Source organism: Dermacentor albipictus, chromosome 7 (assembly GCF_038994185.2).
Source record: "Dermacentor albipictus isolate Rhodes 1998 colony chromosome 7, USDA_Dalb.pri_finalv2, whole genome shotgun sequence".
In the NCBI taxonomy this organism is placed as follows: domain Eukaryota; kingdom Metazoa; phylum Arthropoda; class Arachnida; order Ixodida; family Ixodidae; genus Dermacentor; species Dermacentor albipictus.
This window is the reverse complement of record NC_091827.1, coordinates 110081696-110108325: the sequence shown is the minus strand read 5'-3', so window position 1 is coordinate 110108325 and position 26630 is coordinate 110081696. Positions and strand designations below refer to the sequence as shown.

General features: G+C 45.9%; 1 protein-coding gene across 1 annotated transcript in view; it reads right to left on the bottom strand.

Moving 5' to 3' along the window:
• Positions 1-26630, bottom strand: part of LOC135903480 (ATP-binding cassette sub-family C member 3-like) — a 108332-nt gene that overhangs the window by 37727 nt on the left and 43975 nt on the right. Inside the window, exons 7-14 of the mRNA XM_070522069.1 lie at positions 20043-20254; positions 16443-16619; positions 15400-15567; positions 14819-15000; positions 13034-13109; positions 9999-10194; positions 9059-9369; positions 6187-6528 (exon numbers count right to left, since the gene is read on the bottom strand). Of these exons, the coding sequence (XP_070378170.1) occupies positions 6187-6528; positions 9059-9369; positions 9999-10194; positions 13034-13109; positions 14819-15000; positions 15400-15567; positions 16443-16619; positions 20043-20254 (1664 nt within the window). The remainder of the gene's footprint in view (positions 1-6186; positions 6529-9058; positions 9370-9998; positions 10195-13033; positions 13110-14818; positions 15001-15399; positions 15568-16442; positions 16620-20042; positions 20255-26630) is intronic.

Here is a 26630-nt window from a genome sequence, read left to right as displayed (position 1 = left end):
TATCATCAGCGAATCGCAAGTTATTAAGGTATTCTCCATTAACTTTTATCTCCATTTCTTCCCAATCCAGATCTCTGAATACCTCCTGTAAACTCGCTGTGAAAAGCATTGGAGAGATCGTATCTCCCTGCCTGTCGCCTTTCTTTATTGGGATTTTGTTGCTTTCCTTATGGAGGACTACGGTGGCTGTGGAGCCGCTATAGATATCTTTCAGTACTTTTACAGACGGCTCGTCTACACCCTGATTCCGTAATGCCTCCATGACTGCTGCGGTTTCGACAGAATCAAATGCTTTCTCGTAATCAATGAGAGCTATGTATGACGGTTGGTTATATTCCGCACATTTCTCTATCACCTGATTGATAGTGTAAATGTGATCTATTGTTGAGTAGCCTTTACGGAATCCTGCCTGGTGCTTTGCTTGACAGACGTCTAAGGTGTTCCTGATTCTATTTGCGATTACCCTAGTAAATAGTTTGTAGGCAACGGACAGTAAGCTGATCGGTCTATAATTTCTCAAGTCTTTGGCGTCCCCTTCCTTAAGGATTAGGATTATGTTAGCGTTTTTCCAAGATTCCGGTACGCTTGACGTCATGAGGCATTGCGTATACAGGGTGGCCAGTTCGTCTAGAACAATCTGCCCACCATCCTTCAACAAATCTGCTGTTACCTGATCTTCCCCAGCTGCCTCCCCCCTTTGCATATCTCCCAAGGCTTTCTTTACTTCTTCAGGCGTTACCTGTGGGATTTCGAATTCCTCTAGACTATTTTCTCTTCCATTATCGTCGTGGGTGCCACTGGTACTGTACAAGTACCTATAGAACTCCTCAGCCATTTGAACTATCTCATCCATATTAGTAATGATATTGCCGGCTTTGTCTCTTAACGCATACATCTGATTCTTGCCAGTTCCTAGTTTCTTCTTCGCTGTTTTTAGGCTTCCTCCGTTCCTGAGCGCATGTTCAATTCTATCCATATTATACTTCCTTATGTCAGCTGTCTTACGCTTGCTGATTAACTTCGAAAGTTCTGCCTGCAGCGGTGGCGTAGAGGTAGAACGCCCGCCTCGCGTGCAAGAGGTCATTGGTTCGAATCCCGGTGCCGGCAATTTTTCACCGGATTAAAAAAAAATCCGCGTGTTGATAAAATTGCATAAAGACGCCTGGAGTGTGGCCTGATCCCGGTGACCAGAACCGGTAACGCACTCCCTCACCAGAGCAGGTTTGGCCACCCTGGTGTAGTACTTGGCCACAACCTCCTATATGAACAACGCCCGAAGTTAAGCCAAGGTAAATAGGATGATTTTCGCCACCACAGCAGTCGGGTTTACATGACGAAGACACGGTCCTCCTTCCAAGCCATCTTGTAAAGTCCGGTAAATGTGGCGGCGCACTAGTGTGGTTACGCCGACGGGCAGGCACTGACACATCATTAAGTAGCGTGAATTCGGTGCCCATAAATATGTCCGCATATACTTGCCGCGAGCACTGGAAATGCGTGACCCCTTTTGGTGTGACCCGCGTTAAGATCTCTTGTTAGCATAATGGGGCAACCAGGATGCTTCTGTCATAGGCGTTCAAATGAGCCGAGACACAGCCCAGCCGCACGACCACTGTAGGGGCGGACATACTATGAAACGATCATAACGTCCGTGCATTGGCGACGAACCAATACGGCCACGATTTCTTGCCATAAAGTGCACCACAGTGAAAGATTAACACGGGCCTGAAGAGTGGATCCTACATAAGCTGCAACCTTTCCTGGAGGGACATTGGGCGTACCACTCCTACGGTTCAACATTAAAGGCGATGACCATGCCACAAATCATGAAATGGGTGGCAGGACGTTAGATTCTTGAAGCAGTGGAGGCCCAACACGCAGCTTTCCATATCTGAGATGCTGGCGCAGCTCTCCGACCTTCCCAGCGATGCCGCCGCCGTTCCACTGTAACATGCCTTTTGGCCCACTTGAAGACGTAGCAGTCATCACAGGTTAAGGTTGGCCAGTAGAAGCAAGGTGAGATGCTGGAGCTGCTGCGCAATGAAGCGCAAGAGTTCTTGGAGTGAGAGAGGTTTCGACATAGACCCCGGGTTAGGCATAGGAGCAGGAATGGACGTCGACGACGAAGCGACGATCGTGCTCCATCATGACGACGCCGCAGCACTGTATGGCGTTCCTTGATTTCATTTTCAAGGGTGGTTAGTCGAGCATCGATCTCAAACTCTTCGTTCGCCAAGGGAAACAGCAGGTCTTATATATTTTATGACGCCCGTTGTGGTCGTGAAGTGGACGACCTAACGGCTGCGCTAAATGTAGGGGTGGCAGCATCACTTGTCGCTGTGCCTGCGATTGTCCTCTGGCAAGCATCCCTTCCAGTTAGGCCAGAACGGCGTAACGGTTGTACACAGGGACTTGTTTCACTGATGGATCTGGAAGGGTCCTATCTGGCTGTCGAGAAGGACGTTGTCGAGCTTTCTTAGTAACATTCAACTTCGTAGGGCACGTCGTGGAAATGATGTCATGATCGTTTGTTTGGCATAGGCCGCGTCTAAATTATGTTGATGCTTCAGGCTCGATGGTGTCGCCCTTGGGTGGCTAGGGAACGGCTGACTTCATGTGTCGCTGTCTAAAGCAAGATTAGCAGTACACAACGGAAGGCTTCAACGGACGCGGGCGTTGTACGAAGCCCTAATAGATGATACGGTTAAGTGGGGAATTAGGACTTTGGAGCGTGATTGGGCTTGTACGACCACTGCCTAGGTAATGAGCAGCCAGGACCGCCTGTGTGAGACACCATAGTTCCTGCAGGAGCCTTTCGGTTTCTTCGTCATGGTGAATGTCATTGACCACATAGCACGTTAAATCAGTACCGCTGGAGAGGTACGCATGTACTGGAAGGAGTCATTCTTCTGAGACCTGAGTCTATTCTTTGAGCTTATGAACTGGTGATATAGAAGACACCCATAATGAGACAGAATTAGTAAGCCTGTGTAGAGCTAAACCTTGAAATCAGGAAGTCTCAATGCAGGCATAGGGCCGCTTGCATGATACGTTTTGCCATAGTGAACATGTCATATCTAGCATGAGGCTTGATAACCACTTTGTACCACGAAGTCATTGGCGACACCGGAGACGTATGTGTCAGTCTTGTGGGCATGCGTTGTGATGAGCGAGGTCTGTTTGGAACTGCTGGAGCTACATTTTCATGCGATGAAAGGCCAGTAGCTTCCATCGTTCTCTTGGCCGCAGTGTGTGCCTTGACATCAGGGCTGTTGTGGATCGTGCTGGTGGTATGCCTCAGGTATACATCCTTTGCACGTTGCACTCGTCCCAGTGAAGGAGACGCTCCTGGCTTGGATGGAATTTGCATCGGTAATGTTTCCCTCTCTCGATGCAGCCGACAGCAGTTTGGATGCGCCGTGCCGACGCGGTGAGTGCCGCGGGGGCACTCGCACTCGCGAAGCCGCACAAGAACTCGGGCCGGACGGCGCAGCAGGAGGTTTAGATGCCGATGGACCTTGTAAATAGGCGGCAGTAGTGATTATGAACCGCCAGAGCGGTCTATAAACAACAGTATTCCAGTAGCGGGGAAAAACCAGTAAAACGGGCGAAAATCCGGAGCTACGGGAAAACACGCGCGAGCAGAACGAGTGCTGAGAAGGTGCAAAATTTGTTGAGCTCTGATTTTATTGATTATGTTTACCTGAGAATATGTATGGTTACGTCGCGCAACAACCAGCTACCCGTCAATATCGTAGTAAAAAAGCTAAGTGACAATTGCAATATGGTAATTTCCGCGCGGTAAGACTATAAAGGCTGTCATTGTGAAGCAAAACGAAAGTTCTCTTCGGGGTAGCTAATGATTTCTTGAACGCGCAACGAAATCGTATGATTGGCAAGCATTTTAAGTTTCCAGCACTATTTTCATCAGTACATTACTCATTGGGCGTAATACGTTGTTACTTTTGTCCGTCAGTTCTGATTAGGCAATGCAAACGTCGTACCTTTCTCCATACGCTATGAGTGCGAACACAATTTTTCAATATTATAAAAAAGGTAACTTCTCGGAACACATTAGGAAACCCTCGGAAGCTGTCACTGGTACCAATTTCCCAATGTGTCACACGGACATTTCTAAATTGACAAACGTATAGAGCAGCCGTAACCGTATACACAAATGTGTAAAGGGGATTTCAAAAGTGAAAGTGCCTACTCTGGATTCTGTGGGCCTAATGGTAATGCAGGCGGCGGAGTGGATCACCGGTTTCACGGCGCTCTCTATGCTGTGTTTACCGGTTTCCGGTAGTATGAGATACGAGGCCCTCCTAGTGAATGCGAAGCCACGCGGTTCATGTTTTCCTCTGAGCTGTACTGTGGGTGGGGTATTGGAGGGTTTCTTGTATGGGAGACTTTGCACTGTACCTTTCATCAAGAAGAAGCAAAGTGATGTCCGGAGTGTGTACCTACGCCACGCACGAGGAGTCGTTGATGCAGTTGCGCTGCGGTGCTGCTTTCGAGTACGTAATACTCAAGCCTCACAACCTAAAGCTGAAACCACAGGCTGCTGCAATGTGTTTTCTTGCTCAAGCGTATAAAGATGAAACCGCGACCCCTGAGAATAAATGTAATGATCTGGTTAAGCGAATGTAGCAATAACTAAACTGCGTTAGCGTTAGCGTTAATATTCAGTCTGGCCAGTTCTGATGCGTTACCACGCTGTCTGCCTTTTGGAATGCCGTACAGAAGTTCGCCTTTGCAGCAGCTGCATTTTTCCTGGAAGCGCAGGTCGCCACATCGCGCTATTGTGTCGCCAAGCCTTGGCGTTCACCCGTAGGAATTCAGGTCATACAGAGATGATAGATGCGGCCGCCGCTGTTTGGTTTGTCATTCATTGGCTTACCAGCAACATATAACGTTAGAGCAGATCTTTAATAACCACTTTGTATCTATATTTAATGTATTTCGCGCTGTAACTGAGTGTATGTACCACGTGATTCCATCTTCCCTTGCTTATCCTATGGGCAACGTATTAGCGAGGAATCTCTACCACTTTATGGGAATTGCTTTACATTACCTGTGCCACTCGGCATAAATAAATCGCTATAGTCTTGCAAATACCTGTGCGTGGCCGTTCCTGAAGAAGAAAGACTCCACCCGAGCTTCAGGAAACGCCACTGCATCTTTTCTACGACATTGTGCACTGTTATGCGAAGCACGGTGGGCGGGGGGAGAGACCACGTATGGTCAGCGAAGGAAGGTCCCTTTTCCGGTATTAAACACTCACATAAATGAAGAAGTGCCACCTGAACGCACAAACGAGGCGAGTCAGTCTGTCTGTATAGCCCAAAAAACAGCGTAACATATTTGGGAGAAGACCTGCGACTTCTACCACCCAGCAAATTTTCTTGCTTGCCAGAGGTAGCAGCCCTCTGCGTTCAAACCTCTAGTGCATCTGGCACATAGAATAATAGCACTGAAGAAAAATAACCTTGCACTCAATGGCACAGCGCAGAGGCCACGTAGCGGCGGCAACGCTGGCACGGTATTTCTTAAGTCGTACGCAAATGTAATAAATCTGACCCACATACGAAACTAGTCCATGAACAAAACAAAATCATTGAACGAATAAATTTTAAAAAGTCCTGTGCAGGATACTGCATAGGGTAGAAAAAGCTGCCGACATCAAGTGGTTTTTAATGCGTAGTGGTGTTACTGTTTACTTATTATTTCTCTGTTTTACAGACATGTCTTTTTATTCGCTTTTGGTATGTATTTGCAGAAACAACAAAAATATTTTCGGAATGAACAAAAGCTGTTCCCAATGTAGGGATCCGTATTCAATAATAACCAATGCCGATATATTTCAATGGTCGCTACCTTATTTTTGGACATTATATGGTCAACGCTGGCCACATATAATTTGATATTCAGCTTGGAAGCATACTCGTCAATTTACTCGTTGGTCATAGTGGCCCGTTTTTGCTCAACCAGTAGTGCCTTGCACCATCGCGGGTCAATAATGCGTTTGCGGCCACCGTAGGTCCTTAAAACGCGCGTATGTGCCTAGCAGCGCATGACCACTTTCAGCTCTGTGCCCAACTGTGCCAGCAGTATTACGCGGGGAGAGCAATACATGTCTGAACCTACCACCAAATACAAAAAGAAATACAAAAAGCAACAACTCACTCCCATAGACGAACTAAGTACAAGCCCAACAGAGCTTCCATCCGCTGCAACGTTCTGGATGCGTCCCGGCGGAAGAATGGCAAACACGACGGATGCCAGGATGACAACAAAGCCACATAAGCCACCGAGGAAACGGCAGCACCGCAGGCAGTCCACTAGCGTCTGCAAGGCAGTCATCGCCGCGTCCACGAGTCGGTAGCAATGTGCGCCGAAGCGATCCTCGACGCCGTAGGAACGGATCACGCTGAGCGTGTCACGTGTTTCAGCCACGTGTTGTAGGAGGCGCGCCACGTGTACGCTTTCAAACCGGCGCGCCATATTCGAGGCTTTTGCCAGAATCACCTGCAAAATGACATTCAGGAATTTTTCACAAAGAAGAAGGCATTCAAATGGCTAATGACGGCGCTGCTTGAATGTGTAAATTAGCTTCGTAATTAGTTCTGTATGAGCAACAAAATAAATGTTCCGTAGTGTTGCGGTTATTGCGCATAGCGGATTTCGTAGCAACTGGTATTATAGCACGTATCAGTAATTGTTCCAAATTCGAATATCTGCAATAACGCGAAATGCTACACAGGTTTACGTTCGCAGTCTAGGAACTGTAATATATTTTGCCATTTAGTAAAATGAGTCATGATAGACACAACATGGAAGTTCTCTTCGCTGCTCAGCCGTAATAATAAACTAGCGTTTAAGTGCGGGTCAGAAGAGTGGCTCATTGAGCCAGGTTGTTTTGCTGCTTTTCGTCATATTGCAGTAGCAGCAACATGAATGAAAAACATAGGAAACGTTTTTTTTTCTAATGTTGACTTAGGACGAGGTGCCAGATGAGTGCCCGCTAGGAGCACTAGGTCAATAAGAGAAGTCGACAAAAACGCGCCTCTGGGCTATATTTATCTTGGCCACAGAACTGCGTATCACGAAATGAACGATATGCTTTTCGTTGAGTGCAACCTGTCCTGCTCTCTGATGAACACTTAAGAAAGCTATCGATGAGCCCGAACAAGAATGCTCATCTGTCCCAGCATCCTTTCTTTTTTCCCTCAATTTTGACATATTTTCGAGCTGACGAGCCCGCTCACTTCAGCTTTTCTCTGTGTACACCAGACCACCCACGCAAGCAAAAACGACACTTGTAGTTCTTTAATATCTACCTCCTTGTCATAAAGCCTATTTAAAATATACAAGAAATGTCCATGCCTTATACACCTTATCCATCGTAGTTCTTAGACGCGTGATGGCGCATATGCGTAGGCATACCCTTTCTTCGCATATTATACGGCCCTCTCAAAGGTTGTCTAGAAGCACATTAAGGTATTTAACGCAGTTAGACCTGATAAATAAATCACAATGCTGTTGTTCACTGTTTTTGTGAATAATGGTAAAGCTAAGCTAGCATAAGAATCTAAACCGGATGTCTTTTGATGCTTTAATACTGCGCTTACAGATGGCAGAAGCTTAGTCCTGTAACTAAGACAGAAAACTTATTTACCACAAACTTAGGATCATCGCCATTAAAGCTTTCGAAAGAAATAGCAGTGACCGCCTATTGTTTTGCAACACTGACGGTACTTTGGATGCGCACCTTCGGACGAAGCGACATCCTCAACCTATCTCAACACAAACATTGACGTCTTGACATCCTCGCCTTTGCATAATCTATCTTCAAGCGAAGCTTGTATTCGCTCACAAGTTTCGGTGGCGACATGATCACGCCAAAACCCAATTATTTCGCGATCAGAGCCGCTGTGGCAAAGGGCGGTTTGATGAGCTGACAGCTGCGCCGGTGCCGGAGCGCGAGCTATTAGCAACCATCCCAGCACGCGCTCACGCCACGTGCGCAACCAATCAGAGCCGATTCGCTTCAGCCGGGAAGGGAAAGGACAGGAGAGAGTTGCGTGCGGGTTGCACCGGTTTCGTTTTCAGTCAGTTCAGTATTGAAAAACGAATGGGGTGGTCATGCGTTGTGTGTTCCGCCGAGGAACGGGCAGCATTCGATGAGCGGTGGCGAGAATTTGCCCATGAAAGTGCTCGCCATCGCCGCGCTGACCTAGCCGTAGTAGCCGCCCGAGCCCAGGAAAGCGGATAGCAACGAGAAGATCCCGAGCTCAGGTAGCGGGAGGTCTAAGTAATTCTGCGCGTTGCTTAACCGTGACGAAGGTCAGGTGCACGCAGAACAAGCTTTGCTTACCCCCATTTCCCATTGTTCGGTAGTGGTAATTATTTTTCGGGCTCCCTCTCCTCCACGAGGCAATAAAATGAAAACCTCGCCTTCGAAAAAAAAGGATGAACAAATCCAGCCCCTAATCTGTGTAATGTTTATTTTACCATCAGCGTAAGCACCACGATTTAATTAGTGCGCTTGAGAGACCTGAAAATTGGAGCCAGTATTGTTTTTTTACACATGCTAAAATCCAATGTTGAGTACTATATATATATATAGTTACTACACGAAAAGCTTATATCTATCGTTTCCTAAACCAAAAGCTGCCGCGAGCGTTACGTTGTTCGGCGCTACCCTCAGCAGAACAAACCGAACGGCAGCTTTCGACTTTTCAGCCTTGAGGTGTCCTTTCAGCCCGACGATTTTTTTCACATGGCTTCAACGTCTTCTGAGAATTATTTAGCTTCAGATTAGGACAAAGTTCGAAAGCCGCGATATGGCTTGACCAGCAATCGCAATCGTTTTTGATGCCACAGCACATCCAGTCTAGCGCTACAATGTTTACCGTGCCATCAGCGAAAGCCCCATTGCGAGCAGCCATTAAAGCGAGTAGCCTGTATAGCGTTAGCATCAATGACATCATCTTTCCTTTGTCTCCTTAATTTTATAGTTCGCGGAGACAAAACTGGAATCGAAATGGCGCATTACCATTGCAAATAAGTAGAATGTGACAGCCAAAGCTGCCAGAACTGCTGCCGTTGGCACCTGGAGTCCTGTCACGATGATCCTGGCGATCCCTGCAGTGAGCGACTGCAGCAGCTGCTTGCAGCCAATAAAAAGACGCGAGTCGATGGCGTCCAGTTCAGTGGAAAGGCGGTTGAGCACACGGCCCCTCGGGGTGGCATCGAAGAAGACCACAGGACAGCCTAGGACGCTCCGAATCATCGCTTTGTACAGGCGGTTGGACAGGTTGCGTTGGCTCACAGCGAGTGTGAAGGCTCCCAGACAACCAAACAGCACTAAGATGATTTCAGAAAAGCGAAATTTATTACTTACAGCAATATAACGCTTAGAACCCCGAATGTAATAAACAAAGTTCCAATCTGCTCCAAAGAACGCGTTATGCAAAGGACACTTTTCAATCGATGCTGCAGCTCAGTGTCTCTGTAATCACATACTTCGCGCAAGCTTGAGAGTTTAATTTTTTGCCGCGTTTGGATGGGCATGAAATGCGAAAACGCTTGCGTATGATGTATATAAAGGTGCACGTTTATTAACACCAGGTGGTTGAAGCTATTACATTGTACAACATCACTACATCACTCATATCCCCATCAGGCTATTGAACGCGCACGCAATACTAAGAGTGTAGGTTCGGCTTCCACTAGCAGCAAGTTGTTTTTCGCGCGCTTTAATTTCCTTTACGTTTTCGCCTACACTCTTCGAAGGAAGAAAAACGTAATTTTTTTCAAACTTCGTTAGCTTCATTAACGATTGGCGTCATGTGGTTCTAGTGCAAGTACTGGAACTCTCGGTTGCCTTTCTTCTTGTTAAATGAAATACGACGGACAGAGCGGCAATACATGACAAATCAATCTATACAACATTCTATGAATAATTATGTGCTACACAGTGAACATCAACTCACCGTCGCAAATGCATATAGCTGTCAGTCCTCCGACCCATACAGACGTACTCCATTGCGTAATGCTTGCATCTGTCCACTGCTTCATCCAGACCAAATATGCTCCCACGGCACATGCTCGTAGCAGGAAACTCGAGCAGCACAAAGCCAGCGAGGGCCCGCACATCCGCACAATAGATAAAAGTAGGTCTGTATTTCCCTGCAAGGCAAACAATACCCTTTCGTCAGCATTCTTGGGCATTTTTAGAGCACATCTTTCTTTGCCCACCCCTTTGGGATGTAGCTGGCATGTTCATGTTTCTCGACGTGTAGTTAACGCAGTAAATCTCGAAACAGACGAATCCACTTTATACTTATCGGTACTCGCGCTGCACACCTGTCGATGGCCACCGTGTTTCTCTGCGGAAGTACGCCTTCAAAGAACTAGCGTTACCGAACTGTCGTCACTTCATCAAATATCCAGGTGCTTGGGGTGGTTGTTCTATTTGTTACATGCTGAATAAACAGCACCTTTCCGCAAACTATGTATAAATAATCTAGCCAATGCCGCAGGTTGTGTAAACCGCCGTCGCGTCGTTTAAATAGTTACGTGGTCGCGTAAACGCGAGGTGAGAACGCGTGGATAAGTGACCACACAAAACACATTCTGCGGCTGTGTGGCGTTCGCAACTCGCATGGGACAGAAGCGCATTATGAAGGTACGAAACACGGGTTATGCCACGAAGGCACGCATTCACTGTGCTGCGAAAGGCTCCGCATAACACGAACAGTGAATACACACGCGTTACAAGCCTAAGGACACAAGGTTTCCGTGGTGTGTTGAGAGTGTGAATTATTCGTTGTGAAATGGGAAGTAATGAAAAAGGTAACGGCGTTAAAAGCAAGACTAGCGCGAGCGCAGAGGAGCGATATGCTGCATCCGTCTACTATCGCTTTGGTTCTCTTTTCGGAACCGCTACCATCAAGTTCAGAAATGCCCTAACCAACACAATTCAACGCACGACTGCAGGTCATTTCGCTGGTGGTCAGAAATAAAACAAAATACACGCGTAATGTGCCGCTTTTTTGTAGAATTTATTGGACGCTTTTCGAGAATCCTTCGTTTAACATTAACTCTGAGAGGTTCATTCGATCAGCTGTCTGTTTCGTTCACCACGACATGCAGTCGTCACAGCAAGTCATGAACCGCAAATCGCATGGGGATATCGGCGTTAAGGGCGGCTATAAGTGCGCAGCTTTAAAATGACATTGATGTGCCACGACTCCCAAGTGGCAATAGCACTTGCGCTTGTGCCATAGAATCGTTTGAAATGCCTATAAATGTTGAGGGCCAACGTCGTCATACTATAATCTGGCCACATTATTAAGGTACGCTCACAATATCATCAACTGCCGCGACAAACCAACCCAAATCGTAACCTGCGTTCAAAAAGTTACAAATAGGATTTAGCCCCATTCAGCAATTCGAAGATCAATTTGTTTGCAGGATGGAGTTCTTCAGAATGGCGGGAAGGCTGACTTGGCTTGCCGAGCAATCGCCATAAAGATACATTGTATAATCTTATTTATTTTTCATGCATGTACACACTGCAACGAAGATTAGGTCCAAGCAGGAAGGGCACAGTTACCCAAAGGCAAAATCACAACCTCGAAATAATGAGATAAATATAATAATTAACTAGCCCGAAAGATTAACGAGCCATTACACTCTAGCTGTGAAGGTGGATGACGAGCGAAGCTGTAGCCCATCACACAGACAAGGGTACATGTATTTATTTGGATCATGTGGTAATGCTAGTGGTGACAGCTTTGGGATTACTGTTGCACTTATCGGTTGGGTTTCAACCTTAGTACGAATATTGGTCAAAGCTAAATCTATACACGATCATCGTGGAGCACTTGAGTGACTTAATGGGACTAGTGCGGGACTTTAATCCAAGCCCTTTTAGCACTCATCTAGCACCATTTCTTCTATAGTTCTCAAATGTCCACATTGAATTCTCCAACGATGATCACAGGGTAGCGTCATCACGTGTAACAGCATGAAAAAGTGCGTTTTCATGAACTCCCCTATATCAAACTTGGGCATGGAGATATATATACAGTGGATATCACAGTTCTGTCTTTCGATTGTACGGCACAGACACCCCCACAGCCAGCGTCACTGTCTTCTTCAAAGTCAAGGGCCTATTGCTCTACGTACATTTTGTCCTGCACGTGTATGGCAACGCCTTCTGCTCGTGAGTACATGTGCTGTTCGTAAACGATTCGAGTATACCCGTCTACTTGAAACAATCAATCTTGATTGACTTATTCATTCATTATTATATATTTACTCTTATTATTCGCGCCTGAGTGCTTGAAGCATTTATACTTCATCTCCACCAAGGGTCGGTCTGGTATTTCACTGTCTCCGTTACGAGCACACGCAGTTTTCGCGCACAAAGAACTAGGATGCACGGAACCCTAGCCATGAATAACTTCACTGTGATATTTACTAGTTCATTATCTTGGGTCCCTAAACGCTTTATGTCTGACCTGTTTCATGTGAATATTGCAGCTTTCAGAGGTTCCAGTTGGCATATGTCATTCCTATATAGCACGTTGTGCAGCTTGCGAGACCTTGAAAACCCTAGGCTTGTTACAAGTGTCAACAGGTTAGGCTCACGTGCCACCCCGCTAAGCACCCAAGATGTTATGTTAAATATGTTTTGTTACTGAGCTTTCTTCATTCAATAATCAATAAGCTTAGGTTTTGTTATCGTTTACGTCGCTTTTAGAGCTTCAACCAAAACGCGTATCGCCGATCTTCAAAAAAAAAAATTAAGCGAGCAGAATAAAAGTCTTTCTTTTCCCTTTCAAGTAGGCCAAATCTCGCACGTCACGAGATCTGTGCCAGTTTGTGGCCTCTAGTAACTACAACTAGAAACGGGTCTGCGCTGACAGTGTGAGTTTAAAGAAAATAGCACAGCAGAGACACCAAAAGAGTCAGACTGTTACTCTCCAACTGCGCCGTATTGGGTGGACAATTTACATACCAAGTTTGATGTTTCAACTTCATCCTCCGTGACTCTATGCACAAGTCCTTTCTTCTCATTATTCTGAGGCATTTCCCTGAAAGAAATAATGGAAGTGTAATTCGATTAGCCCAATTGAACGAGACTCTTTCATGCGTAATACTCCACAACGGTGACGCAGCGAGTTACGGAGAACTATTATCTAATTGCGGCTGTGGTGGTAATTTGACTAATGGTGTTCTGCTTAAGTCAACAGTGCAAAATATTGTGCAATGGCCAAAAAGGTCATTTGTTTATTTGATCGTGTTCCTGTTTTTACCCTCGAAACTAACCGAGTGATTGAGTCATTGTTCTTGTTCTCATTCAGTTTACGTTGACGAAAAAAATACTGCACGACACTGTTGAGGTTTATTCTTAGCACTTCACGTCTTTAATGAACGCAATTTCAGGGCAAGCTGCGACAGCTATATTTGCAGAGCAACAGCCTATAGGTGACCGTCGTAGCCGCAGACCAAAAAGTAGGACAGAAATGCAAATGTGCTGCTTGTGAATCGAAGGTCGGTCCGGAACTAGGGCGTCCATTGCACAACCACTGCATAATGAATGAGTCCAACAACGGGTGAGGTAAATGCGCAGCGTTGGTTCTATTGAAACACTATGTAAAATGTTGGATAGTAGGGGGGAGGGGGTGGGAACTTAGAGGAGTGATTCATTGAGATTGGCGCCTATGCTCACAGCGAAAGGCGCTATTGTGTTCCATCACCCCTTTTCGGCGCACGTGTAGCCATGCCTGCACGCGAACGACTCGCCCACTGACCGCGCCCCTTTCTCCTCGGCGTTTCACCCGTTGCACATGCTTTTCACAAACTGTGCGTTGCAATGAGCTAGCGTTTATGTTACCACTTCTTCGCGTGTGGGCAAACCGGAGGGCGCCTTCAGCACATGGTCGGACATGGTAGAAGCGTTTAGCTACTCCCCGCCTAGATGGCACAGGGACGCCACGAATGTAACCGTGCACACATGCCAACCAGTTGAACCGCAACGACACTGAGCCACCACGCTTGTCAAATACATACATAGATTTCATGCAAATTGTAAGTATTTCATTAAAATCGTCAACAGACGTCAACGTCAACAGCTGCATGCCGCATGCTCCGAAAACTCGCACTATGCTCTAAGGTATGCGAACAATTAAAAAAATATCATCATGATTTGGCCAGAAAAATATACTAAGAGAACCATCACACTCCGATGGTGATGCTATACGAAAGAGCTAAGTCTACCGGCAGTTTACGCCAAGAACACCTATGTTTACTGTTTGTCTTTTGGTAGGTGTCCTTCCCATAGACTGACACCACCTGAATAGCTTGTGGGCAATGCTCGTGAAATCAGTTATTTCCACAGAGCGCATGAATCGTCTGGCGTTTAGCATGGATAGCACACTTTTCTGCCAGTGTTTTAGTTCTTTTGGTCCTCGTTTCCTTGTGCTGCTACGATCTTAGCGGATATTGTTGGCACGCTAATCTGCACTTTTACAGAAGCTCCGTAATGGTGTAGGCTGGGAGGGGCGGTTAGGGGTGACTTTCACGGTAAGAAACATTCATTGTTTTTTTGTATAATATTATCGAGCATGGTAATGCCAAGGTCATTCCTCTTTTCAAATTTTTCACGTGGCTAATCACATGAAGAATATTGAGGCAAATTACTTATTAAACAAATATTTTTGCATAGTGTCGCGACACAAGAACCACAAAGAATTATTTGTGTTATCACACCAATACCTGCTGTTTAGACCTTTCCACTTACGTGTCCTTCCCATCTGTTCTCCTGTCTTTTATTTTGTCACCACTGCAAATCATCTTGGGGCATCTCGAATCGTTCATAAGTTGCTTTACGGTTTCAAAAGGCGTAATTTGTCTGTCGGCAACAAGTAATATCATATCCATCTGCTCAAGGTACTGAGTTTGCGTGCATACAATGAGTCTCGTCTGAAAATACCAAAACGACAAGGTTACGCAAGCAGTCATCTTCCCAAGACGAGGAAAACACTGTTACTAAAGCGCCATAAACGCACACCTATACTTTCAAATCCACCTACACCAAAAATACAGGCCAACGAAAGATCACAGTGTCCCGCTGTTAAAATGGAAGTCTCGTACATTTTACCAAATATTAGCCCTGGATTAAATTAAAATGTAACATAGATGAGCTAAAATTGAAACTCCGTTCGTTGATGCATTTACGCTTATTGGCGCTATACGTCACAAGAACACCTGAAAGTAAAGCGTACCTCGCGGGAAGTAAACGTTCACTAGGTGCTGGCAGTTTGCGTTTTCTTTGGTTGTTTGAGATTCACTAGCATAATCATTTTATGTTGAGGACAGCACCTTTTTCCGAAGCATTCCATGCCTGCCAATCACTCTGTCAAAAACCTTGGACGCCACATGCACGTCCAGAGCACTCAGTGTGTCGTCGAGAAGGTACACGCTGCTGTCACTGTAGACCGCTCGGGCAAGGGCGATTCTCTGCTTCTGACCGCCACTTAGCGTTGCACCCTGGGCATCGGACGAGTGTCCAAAAAAAAGAAATTTATTACTATTTGATGTATGAAACAGACTAAGCTACCGCAGAAGTAGAGGCCGCTCAAAATCATATAGAAAAAGCGTCAGTAGCCACGAGCACGTTTCCAAGCAGATGGCATACAAAGTTATTTTACCCGTGAAGGAAGAGCACACATTGAGAACATAGACCGGAAGGGGAGAAAGCATCTAGTGGGGAAGAAACGGATCACAGCCCCATCACGTTACACAGCAGCTAAACCTTCAGGCAGCGAAAAGCTCTCGCGCCTGAGCCCATGTGTATAAAGAAGTTAGTGCTCGGCAGCGATGGCGCTTGTCCGCACGTAGAAACGGGTGAAGAAAAGAGCTCTTTGCGTGGATCGTCAGAAAGCGCCCCAAATAACTCATTCGGTTATATAAATTAATGGGTCGCTTGAACGCGTATGTTGGTTATGGCAAGGACATTTATGTAGCATTTGTTGTTTTGCTGGGCAATCGCCTAGAGAGCAGATGTGGCAACCGGCACATAGTCAGGCCTAGTGCAGTTAGAAAAGAATTATGGGGTTTTACTTTCCAAAAACACTTTCTGATTACGAGGCATGCCATAATGGGGGACTCCGGAAATTTGGACCACCTGGCGTTCTTCAACGTGCACCTAAATCTAAGTACACGGGTGTTTTATGAAACAAGGAATACTAGCCTTTTTTGTGCAAACCAAATGGAGAATATCCGATATTTGATTTTCGAAAGTTGTTTTCTTAGAATATTTGACTCCGTTCAAAAACTTTGCTATTAGAAGACATCTAGTCATAATGAATATATATAGCGCCTATATATCCCCGCTCAAGTTTGGACTCATCCGTGAACTGCACCTTTTGTCCGACCTCCGTGAGGTCTCCGGCAGGAAATCCAGCTATATCTTTCAACAGCTCGCAAGCAGACAGCACCCGTTCGTAGAGGGACACGTCGAAACGTCTGCCGAACAAGATGTTGTCCCTGATAGACATGTTGTAGATGCACGCGCTCTGTGGTACACAGGCTATGGAGCCCTGTAACAGAAGAACTCATGGTGAATACGAGCAGTACAGAGGTAGTTTAACTGCAACGGATGACATGTGCGATGATCACTCAATCATACACATAAAGCCGCACTGTTCAGCAATAAATTCGTTCTCGTGTTTTTTCTTTCTTTTTGATTGAGCAGGTCAATGTTAATTTGCAGAAGCGGTATAAACACAAAAACATTTTTGAACTGGACTTTCTAAATGGAACATTGAAGCACGTAAAACCCCCTAATTTTTTAAAGTTAAGATGCAAAAATTCAAATAATGGAGTTTTCTGTGCCAAAACCACTTTCTGATTATGAGGCACGCCACAGTGGAGGACTCCGGAAATTTCGACCACCTGGGGTTTTTTAACGTGCACCTAAATCTAAGTACACGGGTGTTATCGCATTTCGCCTCGATCTAAATGCGGCCGCCGAGGCCGGGATTCGATCCCGTGAACTCGTGCTCAGCAGCCTAACACCATAGCCACTGAGCAACCACGGCGCGTTTACGACGCACCGTGATCCCGTAGCCCCATTTACCATATGCACTAGCCATTCGGAGACTTTCATTGTTTCACCCGTTATATTTGCACTTGGCTATGCAACTGGCTTGCCATGGTCACCCATCAGTATGCAACCCGTCAGTATGGTGGCATAAGGATGACTGCATGACACCAGCGTAGTGATGACGATAGGATAACGAAGAAGAAATTGTGCCGCTGGAACGACAAATGCGGCATAATGACGACGACACCGTGACAATGAGATGTTGATTCTTAGCTATGACGATCGTATCACGATGACAGCGTGACCAGGGCAATATGATGACAATGAGATAAGGACGAGTGTGTGACGAAGACTGAAGGCCGACAACCCTATGAGGAAGCCGGATTTACGACGGTGACACGACTACGATGGCAGATAATGACTGACAGCGGCTGCAAGATGGACTGGCGACGACCCAGTAAAGACAACGGCATGACAAAGCCAGTATAGTCAGGATTTAATGATGACAGCACAATAACGAGGCAATGATGAACAAGGCATGACGTCCATGAATCGACAAAGGCGGTATGACGACGGCATAATGACAAGCGGATGAAGTAACGAAGACGGTAAAACAACCGTGCGACTACGGCAGCATGAATGCAATGGAACAGCGATTGTTGACCGCAGACGGCTGACGAGGAAAACACGAAAAGATTGAGATGTCGAAGTTAGAATGACGAAGACTGAACGACCAGGACACTGTCAAGGCGACGGTGTGACAACAAATGCATGGCCATGACTATACGACAAAGATGACATGACAACCGTATGAAGATATTGAGATGACGACCAGTGTCTGATGACAGTGGCGTAAGCAAACGGCTTGACAAGCGTCGGATGGCGACGCTGGATTGACCACGATGGCACAACTAGGACGGCATGACGACAAAGGTCGGAGAACGTATGAGTGATAGCGATTCTCTGATGACGACGGCAGGAAAAGAGTGGCATAATCATTCACAGTGTCAGGCGCGTCGGAGCGCATTGGCCGCGTCCGCCAGTTCGCCGAACCGTTGGTCGAGCTCGACGCTGTTCATCTCGTTAACGTTATGTAACGTGCAGGCGCGTTCCCACTTCGTCGAATTATATTTAGGCATTTAAGAGACCGCTTTGAATACGGATGAAATACATGAATCTTATCGAGAAAAATAAAAACCGAGTACTTGCTTTCAGAGGCAAACACGGTCATTTGCGACGAACTGCGCCAAAAGCAGGCCGAGCCTTTCGCGCAAACGGCACACACTGAACACTTTCTCAAAAACAAAGTTCCCATTTTTGCTATGCATTCCTGCCATGCAGGATCCGGGAATGGCTTCGGTGCATTCACTTCGCGCAGAAAAGCCAACTCGTAGGCCATTGAAAAGTACAGCCTTCCGCTGGTCGCCTTTGACGCTGCCATTTCGGGAAACACTTTTGTCTCCCGCTCTCCCGAACAAACGAGAACCACCAGAGCATCACGCAAGGCTCCCTACGTAAGCACAAAAGAATCGGATGCGTGTGTACGCATCGGCTCCGTACGCATAATGTACCGTTCGTTTTGCATTCTGCACATGCGCACTTTGCAGAACGTAGCGATCTTGCATACGCAACACCGTTGCGTACGATACGTACGCGGTACTAAAACTCTCTAGTGTCTATTGACTAAATGCTCACACATTGCCGTCGTCAGTCATCTTGCAAACGGTTGTGCTGCAATTGTTTATTTTCTCGTTCAATTGGTTCTTGCATTGTCTTCAGCGTTTTCTTGAGCTTCTGCGTTATCCTGGAAGTTTACGCTTTCTATAGGGATTCCAGTAGCATGCTAATATGTGGATCTGGATCTAGGTATATTACATTCACATCTTGACCTGCCCAACTTCACGCAGTATTATTTATCCTGCTTCTGTCCTACTTTTACGGCACTACTGTTCCCTTCTTGAACGTTGAAGTGACGCGAATTTCTCAGCTGCGGTTGCCAGCTTCCGCGATAACATGCACACAGGTGAAATACAGGGCTCCCGTGAGCTTGGTAAACCATAAGTTTCGGTATCATTTATTTTTTTAACCATAAATACTGTAGAGCTGTTGTTATTATATTGGGGCACCACTCTACCCTAAAAAATTGTATTTATTTCGCTCCACACCAAATAATTCGTTATAATTTCTATATGAGACTTTTCAAATTACCTACTTGACGTATTGGTCACGCAGTTCGTCCTGTCAGGCTCTAATGCCTGACCCCGTCCTGAAAAAACACAAGGTTATGACTGGCCCTAAAGGCACCTAGATGTTTGTTTGTACAGCTGATATCGAGGGTCGGGAGTATTTGCGCGTGGTTGGAGATTTATACAATCTATAGGTTAAAATCGAGAACTGACGATGATGGTCAGCGGTAGATCAAACAAGCTCCCAAGGGAAATGAGCAGGTAAGCTTTCTGAGGATCTTTCTTGGCGTCTAATTTTATATGCTTAAGAGAGGTTTGTAATAAAGACACGTGTAATTGTTTTTGTCGCACAGTTAAAAACAATAAAGGAGGCAATTTTATACAACATCATGTCGGTTATTTTGTGCTAAGAAATGAAGACAGAAGAGGGGCAAAAATTGCGCAGCCTATTATGATGGTATATACGCAGAACCATGTGAAAGAATGACCGGACAGGAAAAAGGTGCTTTTTACCTCTCTGACTGTTTCTTTTCATGTTTGCATGTTATTTTTCAGGATATTAAGTATAATTCACCTTACCTAGAGCCGTTACTAGTTATATTCCGTATTCTTCGAGACTAACGACAATCGTGAACATTTCCAAACGTGCCTTCGCTGCCAAATTGACGCTGGGCGAGTTTTACGATGTACTACGCACCTAAACTCGGCGAATTTTCAATGGGCACACTTACCGTCACCCGGCAGCGGCCCTTTGTTTGATGAACATCGCCCTGAATTGCACTTATCAGTGACGACTTTCCGCTTCCCACGGAGCCCACGAGGCCAACCAAGGAACCAGGCTCCACTTTCAGGTTCACGTCACGCAAGACAGCTTCCCCCCTTGTTCGATGGCGGGCTTCCGCGGAGCTCCACGTGAAACAACAATCTTCCAGGCACACCGATCCTTCAAGTGCGAAAATATTACATGTTACCGCGATTGTAATCGTAACAATCGCAATAATTCACCGTGGTGACATAGCGGCTATGGCACTACAGTGCTAAGCACGAGGTCCTGGAATTCAATTAAAAGGATAAGGTTAGCAGTGACGACTTCCCAAAGTAACATGACAAATCATAATGTCAGTAATGCTAGCTACGCCATTCACAACTTAGTGCTGCAAATGGTTGGTTCTTTCATAACTTTAGAAAATCTCCACACGTTTCAACAAACTGAGATTGGACGTCTAAGCTGTATCTCTGAAGTCTGCCGCTTAAAGCTTGTAAAATGTTTTAGCACAGCAAGGAAAAATTTTTGTATATTACGCGTCCATTTCTCACGCACTTGCCATTGAAATGTGTAATTTTTAAGCTCCGCAAGTACCAAGCAGTATACTGAATTTGTGGCAATTACTTTCGCATATCACAGAAAACTACTTTGAATGTTCCTTTTTTATTTTTCTGTTTACTTTTCCGTCTGCTTGCACAGAATATAAAGGTATTTCAAAACGAGAATTATGAATAGAAATAATTAGGTATTCAAATTGGTTATTCGTACATTGTGCTTTCTTTATAATTATTTTACATGCCGGGGCACCATAGGTATTGTAGGATGTTAAGAATTTCTGAGCCCTTTCTTTTCCATCGCCGTCTGAGACCTGCAGAATCGCCAGAGAGAAAGCTCTCTTAGCTGGCGCTTTAAATGAGTGAGCTTTTCATAAATTTTACGGAGCCAGCAATGTTTCCGTGGCCTATTAAAGGAGAAAATGCAGGTTACCTTTCCTTTCGGTAGAATGGTTTCTGAGCCACTGAGTCGACATGGAGAAACTCAACATGGAGACGGCTCCAACATAACTTTCTGGACATGTCTTGCTTTGGAACGCTCTTGGGACACAAGGCTATTACACTGTCAGAAGGTTCTCCCAACCTATACTCGTAGCGTGCCACATTAGCGCATTTAACTAAGAACATCGCTTTAAGCATATGAGCAGCACCCAAATGTCCTGGATATGTTCCTCAGTTAGGAAGGCGTGCCATTATCTTAGGCGCCACATTTCACAGCAAGGTTATTAAGGTGAGCTGAGCAACATTTTGTGAGGTGCCAGCGAAGGCAGGCGGCATCTGTTAGCTTGGTGGCTGTAAAATATCACAGAAGAGTCAGCAACGAAGCCGGAGTCGCAGATATGGTCGCATCACCAGCCCAGTGGTTTACGCAGTAATCATGGCTATACTTTGTGCAGGGTACACAAAAATCCATCGGTTTTAGGCCCGCCTACACTAGCATTAAGCTCAGTTGTAGTGGGTCATGAGCATAAACATGGGTACAGCAAACTATTTCCAAAGGATAAGCTGACGTGCTTACAAGCATCGGGTTGATTTCAGGCAGTGACAAAACAGAGCCTCAGAACTTTTGGCAGGTGCGATAACTGCCTTATACACCTTCACTGCTTTTGATGCATCTGTCAATGAATCTGTCACACAGCATATGCTGCGAGCTCAATTCGGACTATGGCAGACGCTTTCCACCAACAGTACCGCGACGGCAGCTGGAAAAGGGGATTGTGTGTGATTTTCCGCGTAACATAATTGTTCTTTCGTATATTCGAATTACATTCCGATGCTATCATGTCTGTAGGTTGTACGTAAGTCGTACATTACGAATTGTGTGACACGTTTTAATTTGACATATTCAATTAGTTCAATAACGTACTTGTGCCAGGTGGAGGGCTTACAAGAATATGGATCCCAAAGGGAGCTGGAAAATAGCTGTCTTTCAGTTTCCGCGTAACAGGATTGTATTTTTTCGCTTTACAATCCAATGCTAGCATATCTGTACCTTGAGTGCGAGTCGTACTTTACGCATTTTCTGACGCAATTACTGTTAGCATTTTTAGTTGCGTAATTAAGGCGCTTGCGCACACCTACCTGGCGCAGAACGTGTTTTGATTGTATTCTTAGTGCTTGTGTGCGCTCGTCAGGTGCAGTTGTGGTATTTCTCTAGCATCCGCACCAGCTTCACCGTGCATTCACTTTCACAGGGTGGGATGGAGACGGATATTTATAGTGCAGAACGTAGGCGCCCGTTCCTGCGGTGAGTGTCAGCGTCGTCACCAAGCGTACGAGCACAGAGAACGATGAAAGAGCGAAAGCGGAGCGCGGATGAAAAATGGCGATAACAAACAGTGCCCAATGAGAAAAGCCAAGCAGGAAGGTATACAACGGAACAATGAGGCGGAAAGCGCAAAAGGAGGGTGCGGCGAACGCAGTAGAACAACAGCGTAATCCCGCGCAAGAAGGGCTTTGCGGTGACGATGGTTACGAGATGGCACCAGATATGCGCGCGTTTTCTGTTCACCGATGACGCTACCGATACCATATGCAGAAACAAAGCGCTGCATGAGTGGAGGTCAGTCTGTGGCGGCACCCGTGAATCGCGTTCACGCGGCACCCGCGCGCTGCCTCTCTTGATCTCCCGATTAACGAGGCAATCGCTCCTCATTTCACTCCGGTCGCAACGTGCCCCACAACAGAAATTGTTCATGCCAGCCAATATATCACGAAATGAAAGCGCATGTACAGTTGCGCTTAAATTTCAGGTTACGGAGCATTGTCATCACCGGTGGATTTTTATGTGTGCTTTCCTAGAGTGCAGAGCGCGTACTACACTCAGCAAGTCCTTCAGCGCAGCTACGTTTTGAATGTTGTGGCAGATAAATATAATTTACAGCAGTGAAATGGCGTATAAGCCTCGGGTATAAGAATGCTAGTGTATTCTAATGATGTTAAATCGAGTCATGACAGCTGGCGCTGCTAAGTGCGTTGCTTTTGGTGTGTGCTCTGCATGTATGCTATGAACACACCATCCTTCCTGTGGCGGTCTTTGTTCACTTCGCGAAAATCCTAATGGCGCCATTGGACTAGTGACCGTTTCACGATAACATGATACATGTCTAACCGGGCACAGCCTTCAATCATCTGAAAAGCATGATGTAATTTTTGATGATCGAAGGAGATAGCGTATATAACGTGGACTTTTCAGCATCTTTCGTAAATTTTAAGAAGGTAGTATTCGCCTGTGTCTTCATTCTTCAATAGCATTTTCCACGCTGCTGAATCTGAAAACTTCAGCACTACGTGAAAACCCCTGCTAAAATATGAACACGACAAAACAAATTCTTAATCAATTAAATCACTATACCCTGTTAAATACTAGTATTTTATATTGGCGGGCTTATTCACTTTGGGCATACTGAGATGACAGAAATTGCGTGTCCTAGCTGCATAGGACCGTTGATGTTGGTGTTTTTTTTCTGAGTATTGTTTTCTGAAACGCGCATCACAATCTCAAATAGTTGGTTATGGTTGACTGGAATAGGGCACTGTGCCGTCTTGGGGCGAAAATGTGGCTCCTTTTGCGATGGCGGCCTGGGGTGCTGGATCCCTCCGGTCTACTACAACGTCATCTGTCGCTGAAGCCTGAAGTCATTGCCGGCAAGCGGATCCGTAATGGATCCGTAAAGCGGATCCGTAAAGCCGCCGATCACGATATGTCGTGGGAGGATCGAAGAGATTTGGGAGCCGCGTTGTGCTCCAGCAGGAACTGCATATTTCGAGACCGGGAGCGAGGGAATCTGACTATCGCTGCATAGAGAAACAAATTCAACAAGGGGGGACACTCGGCGAAAACTAGCAACAGGAAAGAGGTCACGCGTATTGTTAATGCAATCCGTTAGTTGATGGGGCATCGGAAAACGACAATTGGGAATGAACTTACAGACAGTGTTATCTTTTTTTAATCTTTCCCGCTAAGCTTAAAAAGTTTTGCTTATAAATGAACTCATATTCGCGACCTACTTTTCTCGCTTTACCTAGCAACACGCTAGCGGCATGCCGGACGCGCCATATGATGCGTCATGCGCCAGACGAGCCACGCAAGCCAGCGAGGACGGTTCCGCATCTGAAGGCCATCTATTCGGCGACACGCCTCTTCTGGATGTAGCCGTAGCCTGTTTGTTGGGCTACCAGCATATTTTTGCGTTCCTTCTGCATTTCGACACGGCACCACTGCACTATTGGACTACGGCAAGGTGAAAAATCTTAGACTGTTTGTGATATTTGCAAATTTAGGCTTACGCACAAAACCAAGACTAGTGAGATAGCTAGCGAAAAACAGCTAGGCCTTCGTGAGGCAGTTAGTTTGGCGTGTTTGTGACGTTTTATGTCGCCCTACAACATCATATACCTTCTTTCGGTACTCACGCTAGTCGAAAACACGACGGCCGATTGGCAAGTGGGATCATGGGAGTGTGTTGTTTGCGCCGGCAGGACGCGCAAAGGATAACGCCGAGGAGCTCAAAAGCCAAGAACTTGAAAATTCAGTCTTCTGAGTGACAGAAAACAAGCCTTGCACCCACGCATTTGTCTTGAGTGTGGTCAGAAAGAGTTCTGCGAGCCTGTAACATGGACTGCCTGATAGCCTCTGTTCTGGCCACTTGTGTACTTTGCGTACCATCGCGACCGCTGAGGCCAAGTTCAGTTAAAAACGTACTCACACCCGTGTAATTGTGCCCTTAAAGTGCAAGAAATAGTCGCCGGGAAGAGAGGAGTGCTTGAAAATCAGATGTATTGTTCATATTTTACGGCATTGTTTGAGAGGAATCTTTTTTTACGAAACGTGTGTAAATGTGAATTTCTTTCTCATGCCACCTATTCACCACTTACGCTAGTTTCGCCTCTAAACGCACTATTCCTGTTAGGTCTATATACCAAAATGATACATGCTTGTAATTTACTTTTTGTCAGCTGATGGCGTCCGGTGGAACTTCGAAAGGCAACTACTGCTGCTTACCTGGTGCTAAAACTTTAGACGAATCGACAAAAAGTCCGGAACGAGCACTTATATAGAGGAAAAAAAAAACGTTCTATCATTTCAGAAGGCGCTTGGCATTTACCTTACGAAACTGCACGCGGCACAGGTTCGATAAAGCCATGTAAAGATGGTTGGCAATCATTTTTACTAAACAGTAAGACAATTCCGCGCCAAGGCTGCACGTGGCTCAGCCGTAGAAGCGAAAAAAAAAGCCGCACCGATTAGGGGAGCCGCCGTGGCGTGTACTAGCTGGTGTTCAAAACACGCGTGCCCAAAAACCCAACTGGAAGGAGTTCATCCCATCCGCTTGGCGCGCTACAGTCAATTCGGCCGCTAGGCTCTATAGGAGTCTTCGCTCTTGTTGAATTCCTTTCTCTATGGTCGCTACTCAATCTAGCGAGCGAAAGGGAGGAAAGCGGTGAAACAGCACAGGAAGGGGGGGGGGGGCTGTTTCTAATCCGCCAATAAATGCGTACTTTGCACAGTCGCGCGCGGTCGTCCAAGCGGTATTTCGAAAGGCACCTGCAGACAGCTAACACATTTCTGCATGGTGTGTGCTCACTACTCTTGCGTCGAAGCAATAGATAGCATGAAGATAACTTCGATATCTGCGGCTGCCATGCTTGCTCACACCAACGTTCTCGCAGCGAATGTCCGCGCTCATCTAGTGTGATGTGTTCATACTTTATTGTGCGCGCTGACACCGTGCTTGTTAATTCCGTTAATGAGAGAATATTTCCTAGTTTATACGGCCGGTAAAACTACTATCCTTGCTTCGCATGGCTTCCTACTAATTTGCTATCGCAATCGATGCTTCACCTTTAGGGCCAAAGGTTACCGCAGCATCCGCAGCATCCCCGGTTCTCCCGTTGTTCTACTATACGGAAGACACACTGCGCCATTCCAGTACATCTTAACAAGGTAGGGCTCATCTTCTCGAACAGAAACTCGAGCAGAGCAAGAAAATGTAGTCACTTAGCAGCTTCGAGTCCACCACGCCAAACATCTTTGTTTCAGTGTAGCTATTCAAATTACCTACTAATGCGAGGGAACACACGGGGAAAGCGGAAGACGGAAATTCAAGATAATGTACAAAACTATAAAAGGGGAAAAGTCGTAGGCATCATTTCGACAAATGCACTAGTCTTTTTGAAAAAGACAAGTATACTTGTCGAAACGCTGGCTCCTGCTTTAACCTTGTTCTGATATTGCTCATCTGCCAATGCTAGTCACACAGGAAAATAGATGTTTACAGAAGCAATGCTTAAGGTTGATCTTCACTTGATCAGCACTGTTCACTTTTGTTAATTTGTGCCCATGAAAGTGTAGAAAATTACTTTTGGCTTCTTGTCCTTTCTTTCTATTTTTTTTTCTGATGCTTTGCACTTATTGTTACATGACCAACGTCGTTCCTGTCCGCGACGGTGACCTATATCAAAGTGCGGGAATTATTGCCCTTAAAGTGCAAAGTGGG